We start from the raw sequence: 17,394 nt of genomic DNA, 5'->3' as shown, positions 1-17,394 counted from the left end.
ACAGATTGAGAAAGGCGCTGGTTAAAACTGTTCAGAGTAGAAGTTTGTTGCCTTGATTTCTTAAGCATATTTCTTTCTCTGAGGATGTGGTTCATCTGTTTTGTTTCTTTAGGTCTCACGTTTGAATTTGTTTTGCAGATAACATGAATTACTCAAGATTTATCAACGCAGTGAGTGCAGCTCGAAAGTTATCACCCATCAGGGTACTGAGTAAGTAGCCAGATGGTCGTGTCGCTTCCACGCTTGTATTAACAAAGGCAATTAGGACGGTGTAAGATAAAGGAGCAGAGTGGGCCCTCCATTCAGTTTAATTCTTCATTCCGCATCTCGCCACCATTCCACGCCATCTGTGTCCATGCGAGGTTGGATTGCAGTGACGGGTGAATGGGCCCGCTGAAAGGCCAGAACCTGGAATGCTGGCTGGAATCCAGTGTGCTTGTTTGGTGAGCTGAAGCTCACTGAGTTCTATTTCTGACTGGCTCTGGAGATTTATTTGCTGCGTGTATATCAAAGCATACAGGGAAGTGTATATCGTTTTGTGCCAACACAGTCCGAGTTTGTGCTGGGAGGTAGCCCGTAGTGTCACCACGCTTCCAGCACCAGCCTCGCATGCCCACAACTTACTATCTCCTACTAACCTATCTGTCTTTGGGCTGTGGGAGGATACTGCAGTGCAAGGACCAACCCCACGCGGTCATGGAGAAATGTGCAAACTCCTTACAGTAACGGCAGGAATTGAACTCTGGTTGCTGGCACTGTAAAATGTTACGCTGCTGTGGCACTCATTAAGGCCTTTAAACTGAGCGGGACACAGTTTCCTGCTCCCTGTAAACTAACTGGGCTCACTGGAAAACTTATTCTGGTTATTGTTAAACTTATTCACTCGTATCGTCTGAAACAAAAGAGTGAAATAGAAGTGTGTAATATCCAGTAGTCCAGTGCTACCAAGGTCCTGGGAGTGATGGATTATTAGAGTTTTACTGTTTGTTCTGTACGGGGACCTTTTGAGTAGATTATCCACCTAGGCTCGGGCTGGCAGGCATGATTCAGGACAATGTGCACTAATGTCCTAAGCAGTATTGTGAAGAAACTTTGATGTTGTCTCCCTTGCTCAAAGTTTAAAGTAAGTTTATTGTCCAAGTGTGTGTACATATGTGTGTGTGTGCGCGTGTGTGTATGTGTATGTGTGTATATGTGTGTGTGTATGTGTGTGTATATATATGTGTGTGTGTGTGTATGTGTATATATGTATCTGTGATTGTATGTGTATATATAATATATATATGAAACACGCTGGTTTCCTTGGCTGCGTAAGTCTAGGGAAAACAACCTCCCGCCCCGCCAGACTCGTGAGACTGAGGCGCTCTCCCATCCTGAACCCCTGTTGGTGTGGATGCTGTGTAGTTTGCTACCCTGTACCAATCAGTGCCACAAAATAACAAATAGTATATCACACATGATTAAAAGGTTATATTTATGAATCTTAATTTGACTAAAGGGTTAGTAAAGAAAAGAACAAAAAAAAAGAAGAGGGTCCACTTTAACGAAACAGTCAAATGTGCACAAGTTGGAGCTCACGGTTTCTCCATAGTCACCGATCCTCAATCGATCTCGCCCCCTGAATTTGTCAAATCACGGTCCCGCTCCGGGTGAAATCCTGTGTCTTCCCTCTTCATCCCCTCTCGAACCTAAAGCCCCAAGCCCAACCTGAGTGTCCCTCACCAGAGAAACTTCCAGTTAATTCGACCGTCCTAACTGGATGGCAGACATTTCTGCTCATCTCTTACCTTCAACAATCACCCAAACAAGGTGAAAACAGAACAGACTGCTCTTACAGAGCTTAGCTGCTAAATGAAATAAGTACAACATAACAGTAAAAATATGAACCAGGGCATTACATATATGTTTCTGGTGGTGGGGTGTAGATACGTCTCTACCAAAGGAGGTGGGAGGTGCCCCTTCCTTCCACGGGCCTGCAGGTCACCCTTGGGCAAGGTGTAGCACCTGCTCAGCCCCCTGATCAGGGTCACATGGTGGATGGGAGCAGATGGGGTATGGCTGTATGAGCAGCCGGTGTATATCATAAGTCCTGGCTATGTGACCTGCGATGCCAGGAAAATAATCTCTGAAGAGTATTGATAATGGCTAGGGTCACTCGTCTTTTAAAGACCCCGCCCAGAGAAGGCAAACCACTTCTGTAAAAAGAAAAGATTGTCAATAACAATCATGGTCGTGGAAAGACCACATCATACGACATGGCACATAATGAATGAACGATATATCTGTGACCATATACAATCCAGAGATTCACCTTCTTGGAGGCATTCACAGTGAATAAAAAAAATCACAATACAATCAAAGAAAGATCACAACCAACAATCAATGTGCAAAAGACAGAAAACTGTAAAAAAAAGAAAAATGTTTAAAAATAGCATTAATAATCGGAGGGAGGAGAAGATGGCGACGCAACGCAGCGCGCGCGGCCTCTCCGGTGAATGATATTGTATTTGTTAAGTAGGGGCCGTGCACAATTCTGATTTGATGGAGACAGCTGTGATAGTCACAGAGGAACATCTGGAGAAACTTCTGAAATGCCCGCTTCGCTGCCGCTGCTACTGTTTTATCGAGAATCTCCGGAGGGGAAGGCCCCAAATCCTCGGCGTTGCCTGTTGCTGGCAGCCGGGGTTGGGGTCGAAGCGCTCGGCAGAGTTGGTGTTTGGTGTCAGAGGGCTGATCAGAGGCTCGAAGATTTCGGACGGACTCAGAGTCGGTCTGTGGTCGGGTGCTTCCAGGATGCTGCATCGGCAAGTTTGCAGCGCTGGAAGCTCATGGCAGGGAGAGTTTTCTTCCTTCTACCGTCTGCATGAGATGATGGGACTATCGAGAGACTTTGAGACTTTTTTTACCGTGGCCATGGTCTGTTCTTCATCAAATTATGGTATTGCTTGCACTGCTGTAGCTATATGTTATAATTATGTGGTTTTTGTCAGTTTTTCAGTCTTGGTTTGTCTTGTGTTTCTGTGATATCACACTGGAGGAACATTGTATCATTTCTTAATGCATGCATTACTAAATGACAATAAAGGAGGACTGCATGTCCTCATAATCTAATCTAATCTAAAATAATAATGAGACGCAGCGTCCTTGAAAGTGATGAAGTGCGTGAAGTTGAGTGAAGTTATCCCCTCTGGGTCAAGAGCTTGATGGTTGAGGGGTAATAACACACAGTTTGTGACCAGATCAAGTATTAGAGGGGCATGACTCAGTCCAGTAATCATCACAAATTAATAAGAGAGAGCGGATTTTCATAAGCACAGCTTTGGGGAATAAAAGATGCCTCATTTCTAAGCCATTTTTCTTCATGTATAGGGACCAACCAATTATTCCATTTTCTACATGACGCCTTCCATTGCTTTGGTTGTCCCTGAATATTGCGTCCTGGCTGTCTACGTGATATACAAGCCAGGGCAGTACAATATGAAGAGCAAGCTGTTGCCTGTGCAGCTGGCTCCCCCCTCCCCAAGCCGCTGATGAATCCAAAGGAATGACAGTAGTATTGTACATATTATTGAACTATCTCAGTCACCAGGTTAGAAATTGAATTCCATTTTCTGGATCTGTGGTTCTGGATTACTAGTCTAATAATTACCACTGTTAATATTAGCTACCAATATGTTATAGATCATATTTAGAAACAGTTACAGTCACATTTATGACAGGTACCGATTAGTGATCTGTACAACATTTTTATCAGAATTCACTTTGGTCACATAAAGTGATGACACTTAACTTTGGATTCTGATGTATAAATAATAAGGTTTTTATGTTAGAATTGTGTAGTGTTAATGATCACAGTAATCAACAGTTGCTGAGGTAAATATTAATAGTTTAAAAAAAAAGTGTGGAAAATCTTAACTTTGGAATAAATGTCACCCAGACAAGTAATAGAGAAAAAAACAATCATCCACGACCTGCCAACCAGTTGCGCTCTGCTGACAGTCATTCAGCTTTCAAACAGAAGAGATTCTGCAGATGCTGGGAATCCAGAGCAACATACTCAGGATGCTGGAGGAACTCAGCAGGTCAGACTGAAATGAATAAACAGTCGATACTTTGGGCTCAGACACTTCATCAGCAAAGACCCTTCTTCAGCCTGAAATGTTGACTGCTTATTCACTTCCATAGATGCTGCCTAACCTGCTGGGTTCCTCCAGCTGACTAAACTTGTCCTCCCTCCCATTAAATAACTTCTTCTTCAACTCCAGTCAGGTTCTCCATTTCAAAGATGCAGCTTTGGACTCTCGCAAGTCAAGTCGCTGTGTAAGATGTGTGGAATAGTCTTTGTTTCAGTCCTCCTTAGAAACAGCCCATCGAGTCCATGCCAACTTTTAAACTGCCTAGTCCCATCGACCTGCACCCAGACCGTAGCCCTCCATATCCCTCCCATCCATGTACCTATCCAAATTCCTCTTTAAAGTTGAATTTGAATCTGCATTCACTACTTCTGCTGGCAGCTCATACCACACTGTCACTACCCTCAGAGTGAAGTTCCCCCTCATGTTCCCCTTAAATATTTCACCTTTCCCCCTTAACCCATGACCTCTAGTTCTAGTCTCACTCAACAGTGGAAAAGTCTGCTTGCATCAACCCTATCTATACCCCTCATAATTTTGTATACCTCTATCAAAACTCTCCTCATTCGCCTGCACTGTAGGGAATGAAGTCCTTTCCTATTCAACCTTTTCCCATTACGGAGTTCTTCAAGTCCTGGTAAAATCCTTTTAAATTTTCTCTCGCAAACACGAGGAATTCTGCAGATGCTGGAAATTCAAGCAACACACATCAAAGTTGCTGGTGAACGCAGCAGGCCAGGCAGCATCTCTAGGAAGAGGTACGGTTGACGTTTCGGGCCGAGACCCTTCGTTGACTGTACCTCTTCCTAGGAATGCTGCCTGGCCTGCTGCGTTCACCAGCAACTTTGATGTGTTAAATTTTCTCTGCATTCTTTCAAGCTTATTGATATCTTTCCTTTTGGTAGGTGATCAGAACTGCACACCATATTCCAAATTAGGTCTCACTAACATCTTATACAACTTCAACATAACATCCAAACTCAATATTTTAATTTATGAAGGCCATTTTGCCAAAAGCTCTCTTTATGACTGAATCTATCTGTGATACCACTTTCAAGGAATTATGGATCTATATTCCCAGATCCCTCTGTTTTACCAGACTCCTCAGTGCCCTACCACTCCCCATGTAAATCCTACCCTGGTCTACCTTCTCAAAATGCAACACCTCAGACTTGTCTACATTAACTTACATCAGTCGTTTTTCAGCCCATTTTTCCAGCTGGTCCAGATCCTACTACAAGTTTTGATAGCCTTCCTCACTGTCTACCACATGCCCAATCTTGGTGTCATCCATAAATTTGCTGATCCAGTTTATTAGAACATTAGCCCAGATCCTCTGACACCACAGCTGTAGCTAAGGACATTTTAAAAATATCTTTAATAAGTTACCTTGATGATACATCCTCACCAACTCCATTAAGAACTCCATCCCATTCTTGCAGTCTGTCTCTATTATATATTTTCTCTGTTAGTAAGACATTCTGCACTAGTGCCTCTGAATGGTTTTCCTGTATTCCTCAATCATGACTTCTCCTGTACCATGGTGGACAGAGCCCTTGACCATAACTCCCGCTCTCACTTGTTTCTCCCCAACATAGAACATAGAACAGTACAGCACAGTACAGGCTATCCAGCCCATAATGATGTGCCAGTCTTTTTACTTCAAGATTAATCTAACCCTTCCCTCCAATTTAGCCCTCATTTTTCTTTCAGCCACGTGCTTATCAAAGAGCCTCTTAAATGTCCCTAATGATTTTGCCTCCACCCCTGGCAACATGCTCCATGCACCCACCACTCTGCATTAAAAACAACCTGCCTCTGACATGCTCCCTATACATTCCTCCAATCATCTTAAAATTATGCCCCCTTGCACTATCCTTTTCCACCCTGGGAAAATATCTCTGACTCTGCTTGCTTTATGCCTCTTACCTTCTGCATCTCTATCAAGTCATCGCTCATCCTTCATCAGTCCAAAGAGAAAAGCCCTAGCTCACACAGCCTTTCCTCATAAAACATGCTCTCCAATCCGGTCAGCATCCTGGTGAAACTCTTCTGCACCCTTCCATATCCTTCCTATAATGAGGCAATATGATAAGTTCCTCCTGGACAGAGACCTCCTGGTCCTCACCTCCGACCCAGCAGCCTCCACATTCAGTAGATCGTCCTTCACAATTCCCAGGCCATGCTCTCTTCTTGCTGCTACCATCAGGAAGGAGGTACAGCTCACACAGCACCAGGGTCAGGAAAACGTTCAATCTTCAGGCTCCTGAACCAGCATAAGTATCTTCACTCAGCACAACGCTTTCAAGGACTTTACAGCTCAAGTTCTCAATATTATTTATCTGTTTAGTTGCAAACAACAGGAATTCTGCAGATGCTGGAAATTCAAGCAACACACATCAAAGTTGCTGGTGAACGCAGCAGGCCAGGCAGCATCTCTAGGAAGAGGTGCAGTCGACGTTTCAGGCCGAGACCCTTCGTCAGGACTAACTGAAGGAAGAGTGAGTAAGGAATTTGAAAGTTGGAGGGGGGAGGGGGAGATCCAAAATGATAGGAGAAGACAGGAGGGGGAGGGATGGAGCCAAGAGCTGGACAGGTGATCGGCAAAAGGGGATACGAAAGGATCATGGGACAGGAGGTCCGGGAAGAAAGACAAGGGGGTGGGGGGGGACCCAGAGGATGGGCAAGAGGTATATTCAGAGGGACAGAGGGAGAAAAAGGAGAGTAAGAGAAAGAATGTGTGCATAAAAATAAGTAACAGATGGGGTACGAGGGGGAGGTGGGGCCTAGCGGAAGTTAGAGAAGTCGATGTTCATGCCATCAGGTTGGAGGCTACCCAGACGGAATATAAGGTGTTGATCATCCAACCTGAGTGTGGCTTCATCTTTACAGTAGAGGAGGCCGTGGATAGACATGTCAGAATGGGAATGGGATGTGGAATTAAAATGTGTGGCCACTGGGAGATCCTGCTTTCTCTGGCGGACAGAGCGTAGATGTTCAGCAAAGCGGTCTCCCAGTCTGCATCGGGTCTCGCCAATATATAAAAGGCCACATCGGGAGCACCGGACGCAGTATATCACCCCAGTCGACTCACAGGTGAAGTGCTGCCTCACCTGGAAGGACTGTTTGGGGCCCTGAATGGTGGTAAGGGAGGAAGTGTAAGGGCATGTGTAGCACTTGTTCTGCTTACACGGATAAGTGCCAGGAGGGAGATCAGTGGGGAGGGATGGGGGGGGACGAATGGACAAGGGAGTTGTGTAGGGAGCGATCCCTGCGGAATGCAGAGGGGGGGGGAGGGAAAGATGTGCTTAGTGGTGGGATCCCGTTGGAGGTGGCGGAAGTTACGGAGAATAATATGCTGGACCCGGAGGCTGGTGGGGTGGTAGGTGAGGACCAGGGGAACCCTATTCCTAGTGGGGTGGCGGGAGGATGGAGTGAGAGCAGATGTCCCTGACTTCACCTGTGAGTCGACTGGGGTGATATACTGCGTCCGGTGCTCCCGATGTGGCCTTTTATATATTGGCGAGACCCGACGCAGACTGGGAGACCGCTTTGCTGAACATCTACGCTCTGTCCGCCAGAGAAAGCAGGATCTCCCAGTGGCCACACATTTTAATTCCATATCCCATTCCCATTCTGACATGTCTATCCACAGCCTCCTCTACTGTAAAGATGAAGCCACACTCAGGTTGGAGGAACAACATCTTATATTCCGTCTGGGTAGCCTCCAACCTGATGGCATGAACATCGACTTCTCTAACTTCCGCTAGGCCCCATCTCCCCCTCATACCCCATCTGTTACTTATTTTTATGCACACATTCTTTCTCTCACTCTCCTTTTTCTCCCTCTGAATATACCTCTTGCCCATCCTCTGGGTCCCCCCCCCCCCTTGTCTTTCTTCCCGGACCTCCTGTCCCATGATCCTCTCGTATCCCCTTTTGCCAATCACCTGTCCAGCTCTTGGCTCCATCCCTCCCCCTCCTGTCTTCTCCTATCATTTTGGATCTCCCCCTCCCTCTCCCACTTTCAAATCCCTTAATCACTCTTCCTTCAGTTAGTCCTGACGAGGGGTCTCGGCCTGAAACATCGACTGCACCTCTTCCTAGAGATGCTGCCTGGCCTGCTGCGTTCACCAGCAACTTTGATGTGTGTTGCTATCTGTTTAGTTATTGTTTTATTTCTTTTGTTATATTTGCTCAGTCTATGGCCTTTTGTGCATAGTTACTTGTCAGTCTTAGTGTGCAGTTTTTCATTTATTCATTTGTACTTCTTTGTTCTACTTTGAATGCCTCCAAGAAAATGAAGCTCAGGGTAGTAGTTGGTGACATACTGTATACGTACTTTGATCATAATTTTATTTTGAACTTTGAATTCTCAGATCCACTCTTCCATACCGTACCTCAGCACACATGGCAACAATTAACTTACTGCATATAACCTTTGTTTTTCAAACTATCCGAGTAAGGCTGTTGATACAACCTCCAAATAATGGCCCGATAACCTGGAATCTTTCTCTGTTTGTTTTCAGCTGAGCTGCTGCAGAGGAGCTCACCGACCATGATCTCTCTCGCAGGGGGGATGCCAAACCCCGACATGTTCCCCTTTGAGTGTGCCAACTTCACCATAAAGGGTGGACCGAGCATCACGTTTGGCCAAGAGACAATGAAACGAGCTCTACAATACTCCGGTTCAGCAGGGTAATGAGAGACAGGGCACTAGTTTATTATTGTCATATGTACCAAGGTACATTGAAAACCCGCCTTGCATACTGTTTATAGAGATCAAGTCATTGCACAATGTATTGGTGTTTGCCCTTTGTGTGTCGTTTTTCATTGATTCTATTGTATTTCTTTACAGCGAATGGCCGCAAGAAAATTAATGTCAGGTGACATATATTTACTTCAATAATAAATTTTACTTTGGACTTTGAACTTTGACCTTTAAGGTAAAACAGTATCAGCGGTACGGTACCATAGCAATTAGCGTGACATTATTATGGCACCAGCAACCCAGATTCAATTCCACCACTCTCTGTAAGGAGTTTGTACATTCTCCCTGTAACAGTGCCTGTTTCCTCTGAGTGCTCCTGTTTCTTCCCACGTTGCAAAGGTTTGTGGGTTAGTAGGTTAAATTGGTCACATGGGTGTAATTGGGCAGAGCAGGCTTGTTGGGCCAGAAGATGCAAGATTATAACGAGGTAGATTGCAAAGCTGAGAATCCACCTTATCATACAAGGGGTCCATTCAGGAGTCTGAAAACCTGTGCCAACCAACTAGCGGGAGTATTCAAGGACATTTTCAACCTCTCACTGCTACAGGCAGAAGTTCCCACCTGCTTCAAAAAGGCAACAATTAAGATTATGAGAGAAAACTGGCAGGGAACATAAAAACTGACTGTAAAAGCTTTTATAGATATGTAAAAAGGAAAAGACTGGTAAAGACAAATGTAGGTCCCCTACAGACGGAAACAGGTGAATTGATTATGGGGAGCAAGGACATGGCAGACCAATTGAATAATTACTTTGGTTCTGTCTTCACTAACGAAGACATAAATAATCTTCCAGAAATAGTAGGAGACAGAGGGTCCAGTGAGATGGAGGAACTGAGCGAAATACATGTTAGTAGGGAAGTGGTGTTGGATAAATTGAAGGGATTAAAGGCAGATAAATCCCCAGGGCCAGATGGTCTGCATCCCAGGGTGCTTAAGGAAGTAGCCCAAGAAATAGTGGATGCATTAGTGATAATTTTTCAAAACTGGTTAGATTCTGGACTAGTTCCTGAGGATTGGAGGGTGGCTAATGTAACCCCACTTTTTAAAAAAGGAGGGAGAGAGAAACCGGGGAATTATAGACTGGTTAGCCTAACGTCGGTGGTGGGGAAACTGCTGGAGTCAGTTATCAAGGATGTGATAACAGCACATTTGGAAAGCGGTGAAATCATCGGACAAAGTCAGCATGGATTTGTGAAAGGAAAATCATGTCTGACGAATCTCATAGAATTTTTTGAGGTTGTAACTAGTAGAGTGGATAGGAGAGAACCAGTGGATGTGGTATATTTGGATTTTCAAAAGGCTTTTGACAAGGTCCCACACAGGAGATTAGTGTGCAAACTTAAAGCACACGGTATTGGGGGTAAGGTATTGATGTGGATAGAGAATTGGTTAGCAGACAGGAAGCAAAGAGTGGGAATAAACGGGACCTTTTCAGAATGGCAGGCAGTGACTAGTGGGGTACCGCAAGGCTCAGTGCTGAGACCCCAGTTGTTTACAATATATATTAATGACTTGGATGAGGGAATTAAATGCAGCATCTCCAAGTTTGCGGATGACACGAAGCTGGGTGGCAGTGTTAGCTGTGAGGAGGATGCTAAGAGGATGCAAGGTGACTTGGATAGGTTGGGTGAGTGGGCAAATTCATGGCAGATGCAATTTAATGTGGATAAATGTGAAGTTATCCACTTTGGTGGCAAAAATAGGAAAACAGATTATTATCTGAATGGCGGCTGATTAGGAAAAGGGGAGGTGCAACGAGACCTGGGTGTCATTATACACCAGTCATTGAAAGTGGACATGCAGGTACAGCAGGCGGTGAAAAAGGCGAATGGTATGCTGGCATTTATAGCGAGAGGATTCGAGTACAGGAGCAGGGAGGTACTACTGCAGTTGTACAAGGCTTTGGTGAGACCACACCTGGAGTATTGTGTGCAGTTTTGGTCCCCTAATCTGAGGAAAGACATCCTTGCCGTAGAGGGAGTACAAAGAAGGTTCACCAGATTGATTCCTGGGATGGCAGGACTTTCATATGAAGAAAGACTGGATGAACTGGGCTTGTACTCGTTGGAATTTAGAAGATTGAGGGGGGATCTGATTGAAACGTATAAAATCCTAAAGGGATTGGACAGGCTAGATGCAGGAAGATTGTTCCGGATGTTGGGGAAGTCCAGAACGAGGGGTCACAGTTTGAGGATAAAGGGGAAGCCTTTTAGGACCGAGATTAGGAAAAATTTCTTCACACAGAGAGTGGTGAATCTGTGGAATTCTCTGCCACAGGAAACAGTTGAGGCCAGTTCATTGGCTATATTTAAGAGGGAGTTAGATATGGCCCTTGTGGCTACGGGGATCAGGGGGTATGGAGGGAAGGCTGGGGCAGGGTTCTGAGTTGGATGATCAGCCATGATCATAATAAATGGCGGTGCAGGCTCGAAGGGCCGAATGGCCTACTCCTGCACCTATTTTCTATGTTTCTATGTTTTGGTCCCCTAATCTGAGGAAAGACATCCTTGCCATAGAGGGAGTACAAAGAAGGTTCACCAGGTTGATTCCTGGGATGGCAGGACTTTCATATGAAGAAAGACTGGATGAACTGGGCTTGTACTCGTTGGAATTTAGAAGATTGAGGGGGGATCTGATTGAAACGTATAAAATCCTAAAGGGATTGGACAGGCTAGATGCAGGAAGATTGTTCCCGATGTTGGGGAAGTCCAGAACGAGGGGTCACAGTTTGAGGATAAAGGGGAAGCCTTTTAGGACCGAGATTAGGAAAAAATTCTTCACACAGAGAGTGGTGAATCTGTGGAATTCTCTGCCACAGGAAACAGTTGAGGCCAGTTCATTGGCTATATTTAAGAGGGAGGTAGATATGGCCCTTGTGGCTAAAGGGATCAGGGGGTATGGGGTGAAGGCTAGTACAGGGTTCTGAGTTGGATGATCAACCATGGATCATACTGAATGGCGGTGCAGGCTCGAAGGGCCGAATGGTCTACTCCTGCACCTATTTTCTATGTTTCTATTCCAGTGCCTAAGAAGAATAATGTGAGCTGCCTTAATGACTGTCGCCCGGTAGCACTCACATCGACAGTGATGAAATGCTTTGAGAGATTGGTTATGGCTAGACTGAACTCCTGCCTCAGTAAGGACCTGGACCCATTGCAGTTGGCCTATTGCCACAATAGGTCAATGGCAGATGCAATCACAATGGCTCTCCACGTGGCTTTAGACCACCTGGACAACACAAACACCTGCAGTATGTCAGGATGCTGTTCATCGACTACAGCTCAGCATTTAATACCATCATTCCCACAATCCTGATTGAGAAGTTGCAGAACCTGGACCTCTGTTCCTCCCTGTACAACTGGATCCTCAACTTCCTAACCCGAAGACCACAGTCTGTGCGGATTTGTGATAACACATCCTCCTCGCTGAAAATCAACACTGGCGCAGCTCGGGGGGGTGTGCTTAGCCAACTGCTCTACTCTCTATGTACACATGACTGTGTGGCTAGATATAGCTCAAATAGCATCTATAAATTTGCTGATGATACAGCCATTGTTCGTAGAATCTCAGGTGGTGACAAGAGGGCGTACAGGAGTGAGATATGCCGACTAGTGGAATGGTGCCACAGCAACAACCTGGCACTCAACGTCAGTAAGATGAAAGAGCTGATTGTGGACTTCAGGAAGGGTAAGACAAAGGAACACATACCAATCCTCATAGAGGGATCAGAAGTGGAGAGAGTGAGCAGCTTCAAGTTCCTGAGTGTCAAGATCTGAGGATCTAACCTGGTCCCAACATATCAATGTAGTTGTAAAGAAGGCAAGACAACAGCTACACTTTATTAAGAGTTTGAAGAGATTTGGCATGTCAACAAATACACTCGAAAACTTCTATAGTTGTACTGAGGAGAGCATTCTGACAGGCTGCATCACTGTCTGGAATGGAGGGGCTACTGCACAGGACCGAAAGAAGCTGCAGAAGGTTGTAAATCTAGTCAGCTCCATCTTGGGTACTAGCCTACAAAGTACCCAGGACATCTTCAGGGAGCAGTGTCATTATTAAGGACCTCCAGCACCCAGGGCATGCCCTTTTCTCACTGTTACCATCAGGTAGGAGGTACAGGAGATTGAAGGCACACTCTCAGCGATTCAGGAACAGCTTCTTTCCCTCTGCCATCCGATTCCTAAATGGACATTGAAGCTTTGAACACTACCTCACTTTTTTTAATATACAGTATTTCTGTTTTTGCACATTTTTAAAAATCTCTTCAATATACATAATTGATTTACTTGTTTATTATTATGTTTTATTTTATTTTTTTCTATCTCTCTGCTAGATTATGTATTGCATTGAACTGCTGCTGCTAAGTTAACAAATTTCACGTCATATGCTGGTGATAATAAATCTGATTCTGATAACAGTGGATAGAAGCTGTCCTTGAGCCTGGTGGAACATACTTTCAGGCTTTTGTATCTACTGCCCAATGTCAGAGGGGAGAAGAGAGAATGTCTGGGGTGGGTGGGGTCTTTGATAATGCTGGCTGCTTTACTGAGGCAGAGAGAAGTATAGACAGAGTCCATGGAGGGGAGGCTGGTTTCTGTAATGTGCTGAGCTGTGTCCACAACTCTCTGTAGTTTCTTGTGGTCATGTGCATCAATTAAAAATTGGTAAGAGTAGATGGAAACATGCAGAGACATGTAGAGCTTTTGGTGAGCTTTCTTGACCATGACATCAATGTAGGTGGGCCGGGACAGATGTTCACACCTTGGAACTTGAAGACCTATCTGACAGAGTCTGACCTTCCTAGGAAATGCCCAGTCACATAGAGTTTACACTGAGCTTGTAAGAAGTTGGTATCGGTTAAAGTTCATCAGCTGAAAGATGACAGTAAGCTGGAAAGAGCGTGAAGGAGTTTTTCAAGAGTGTTACCAGGACTCGAAGGCCTGAGCTACAGGGAGAGCGTGGCCAGGCTCGACCTTTAATCCTCGGAAGATGAAGGGTTGACTTTGTTGAGGTATAAAATGTCAATGGGGCATAGACAAAGTGAACACATGCAACCTTTTACCCAGGAAAAAGGAATTTAAAAAAACTAGAAAGACTTAAGATGGGAAACAAAAGGGTATTTTCTATATGGATCAGGGTGGTCTGTATATGGATTAAAATGCCGGAGAAAGTAGTTGAGGCGGGCACAATAACAATATTTAGAAGATATTTGGATAAGTATGTGGATAGGGGAGGTTTAGGGAAACGTAGACTATCTTGGTGGACACCATTTTTGGTGTTGACGAGTTGGAGGAAGGGCCTGAATGCATACTATGACTCTCAGACTGGAAGTTGTTGCTTTCTTTGGAACTGGGAAAGCTGCAAAAGACTGAATTAAGATATATAAAATTAGAAAGGGCATAAATAGATCATAGAGCTAATGGAAATGGATCCTTTCGAAGATTTCTAAAACCATGATCTGAATATAAATAGGAACTAGAGTTAGCCATTTGGCAACTCATGTCTGCTATGCCATAGAACAAGGATGTGGCTGGTCATAAATCTAAACACCATTTCCCTTCCCAATCGACAGGTTCCTTATTTCCTGTAAAATCTAAAACCGCATTGATTGTTTGATACAGAATCAAAGTTAGTTTTCGTGTTTTGCAGAATTCCGGAGTTAGTATCCTGGATGAAAGACCTGCAGAAACATCTTCACAATCCCCCAACTGCGAACTACAGCCCTGAACAGGGTCAGATGGATCTGTGCGTCACTAACGGCAGTCAGGAGGCCCTCAGTAAGGTAAGAGAAACTACAAGGAACAAGTGGCTGCACATCACCCTGAACACCTGTACACTCAGTGGCCACTTTATTAGGTACATCTCTACACCTCGTTAATGCAAATATCTAATCGGAGAATCATGTGACAGCAACCCAGCACATAAAAGCATGCAGACATGGGGAAGGAATGTGATCTAAGTGGGTTTGACATTGGAATGATTGTTTGAGCCAGATGGGGTGGTTTCAGTATCGCAGAAACTGCTGTTCTTCTGAGACTTTCACACACAACGGTCTCTAGAGTTTACAGAAAATGGTGCGAAAAGCATCTAGTGAGTGGCTGTTCTGCAGGCTAAAATGCCTTGCTAATGAGAGAGGTCAGAGGAGAATGGCCAGACTGGCTCAAGCTGACAGGAAGGTCACAGTAACTCAAATAACCACATGTCACAACACTGGTGTGAAGAGCACTCTATACACATAGCATGTGGAATCTTGAAGAGAATGGGCTACAGCAAAAGATCACACTGGGCTCCACTCCTGTACCTAATAATGTGGGCACTGAGTGTATGTCCTGCATTTGGTATGAAAGCTGTACTGCACTGTTCTACATAATACTGTGGAATATGCATCTTCCTGGATATTGTATCAGATTAAATCCCTCCAGAAAAACGTAACGCTACAGTTTTAGATATCAGAAATTATAAGAATATCTGACTGACTGGCTATTGAATTTGATTGACAGAGGATTTTAATTTAAGTTAGCCATGCAGGTTTTCCAGAGGCCCAAGTATAGAGACTGTCCATTAGCAGCAAAAGACAGTGACTGAATATTTTAAAAATAAGCATAGGATCAAATGGAGATTTTAAAAATTTGAATAATTAATTTCTTCCTGTGGCTAGAAACATAGAAGATAGGTGCAGGGGTAGGCCATTCGGCCCTTCGAGCCTGCACCGCCATTCAGTATGATCATGGCTGATCATCCAACTCGGAACCCTGTACCAGCCTTCCCTCCATCCCCCCGATCCCTTTAGCCACAAGGGCCATATCTAACTCCCTCTTAAATATAGCCAATGAACTGGCCTCAACTGTTTCCTGTGGCAGAGAAGTCCACGAATTCACCACTCTCTGTGTGAAGAAGTTTTTCCTCATCTCGGTCCTAAAAGGCTTCCTCTTTATGCTTAAACTGTGACCCCTCGTTCTGGACTTCCCCAACATCAGGAACAATCTTCCTACATCTAGCCTGTCCAATCCTTTTAAGAATTTTATATGTTTCAATAAGATCCACCCTGAATCTTCTAAATTTCAGACAGTATAAGCGTAGTCGATCCAGTCTTTCATCATATTAAAGTCCTGCCATCCCAGGAATCAATCTGATGAACCTTCTTTGTACTCCCCCTATGGCAAGGATGTCTTTCCTCAGATTAGGAGACCAAAACTGGTGGTCTCACCAAGGCCTTGTACAACTGCAGTAGTACCTCCCTGCTCCTGTACTCGAATCCTCTTGCTATGAATGCCAGCATACCATTCACCTTTTTCACCGCCTGCTGTACCTGCATGTCCACTTTCAATGACTGGTGTATAATGACAGCCAGGTCTCGTTGCACCTCCCCTTTTCCTAATCGGCCACCATTCAGATAATAATCTGTTTTCCTGTTTTTGCCACCAAAGTGGATAACCTCACATTTATCCACATTAATTTGCATCTGCCATGAATTTGCCCACTCACCTAACCTATCAAAGTCACCCTGCATCCTCTTAGCGTCCTCCTCACAGCTAACACTGCCGCCCAGCTTTGTGAACATAGAACAATTACAGCACAGTACAGGTCCTTTGGCCGACGATGTTATACTGACCTTTTAACCTACTTTAAGATCAATCTAAACCTTCCCTCCCACATAGCCCTCCACTTTTTTTTTATCATCCATGTACCTATCTATGAGTTCCTTAAATTTCTGTAATGCATCTGCCTCTACCATCACCCTGGCAGGGTGTTTCATGCACCCACCACTCTCTGTATTAGAAACCTACCTCTGATAACCCCTTGACTTTTCTTTAAACACCTCAGAGTTATGCCCCATTGTGTTAGCCATGCCCATGCTTGGAAAAAGTCTCTGCTGTCCACTCTATCTGTGTTTTCTACACCTCTATCAAGTCACCTCTCATCTTCCTCAATTCCAAAGCGAAAACCCCATCATTCATCATATCCTTAAAAGACACTCTCTCTAATCCAGGCAGCATCCTGGTAAGTCTCCTCTAGAGCTTCCACATCCTTCCCATAATGAGGTAACCTGAGAACTGAATTAGAATCACTGGCATATGTTGTGGAATCTGTGAAATTTAATGAACACAATAATCTAAGTGTTGTCTAACCGAAGTTTTATAGAGCTGCAACGTTACCTTGTCATTCTTGAACTCAGTCCCCCGACTAATGAAGGCCAACATGCCCTATGCCTTCTTAAACACCCTATCAATTTCTGTGGCAACCTTGAGGGATTTATGAACATTGAATAAAATTATAATGTACCAATACCATTGAGGAATGGGACAAAAGAAGAAAAAAGGTCTTTTGCACAAAGGAGCACAGATGAATCATTAGCGAAATCCATTTGGAAAGATCTCCAGGTTTGAATGTTCCACCAGTGGTAGTCAAGTCTTCAATAATCTAGGCCCCAGGTTCAGGAATTCCCTTTTAAACCTCTCCAGCTCTCTTCCCTCCTTGAAATCCACC

At 44.5% G+C, this 17,394-nt stretch overlaps 1 protein-coding gene across 4 annotated transcripts in view; it reads left to right on the top strand.

The window, feature by feature from the left end:
* aadat (aminoadipate aminotransferase) overlaps nucleotides 1–17,394 on the top strand; it is an 86,581-nt gene that overhangs the window by 11,632 nt on the left and 57,555 nt on the right. For all 4 annotated transcript variants that reach the window (XM_072257102.1, XM_072257104.1, XM_072257101.1 and 1 more), the window contains exons 2-4: nucleotides 139–210; nucleotides 8,663–8,831; nucleotides 14,557–14,689. In XM_072257102.1, coding sequence (XP_072113203.1) covers nucleotides 144–210; nucleotides 8,663–8,831; nucleotides 14,557–14,689 — 369 coding nt within the window. In that variant the 5' untranslated portion in view covers nucleotides 139–143. The remainder of the gene's footprint in view (nucleotides 1–138; nucleotides 211–8,662; nucleotides 8,832–14,556; nucleotides 14,690–17,394) is intronic.

This window comes from Mobula birostris, chromosome 5, assembly GCF_030028105.1.
Source record: "Mobula birostris isolate sMobBir1 chromosome 5, sMobBir1.hap1, whole genome shotgun sequence".
In the NCBI taxonomy this organism is placed as follows: domain Eukaryota; kingdom Metazoa; phylum Chordata; class Chondrichthyes; order Myliobatiformes; family Myliobatidae; genus Mobula; species Mobula birostris.
Note: the sequence above shows the minus strand (reverse complement) of the source record. Positions and strands in the feature narration are given on the sequence as shown.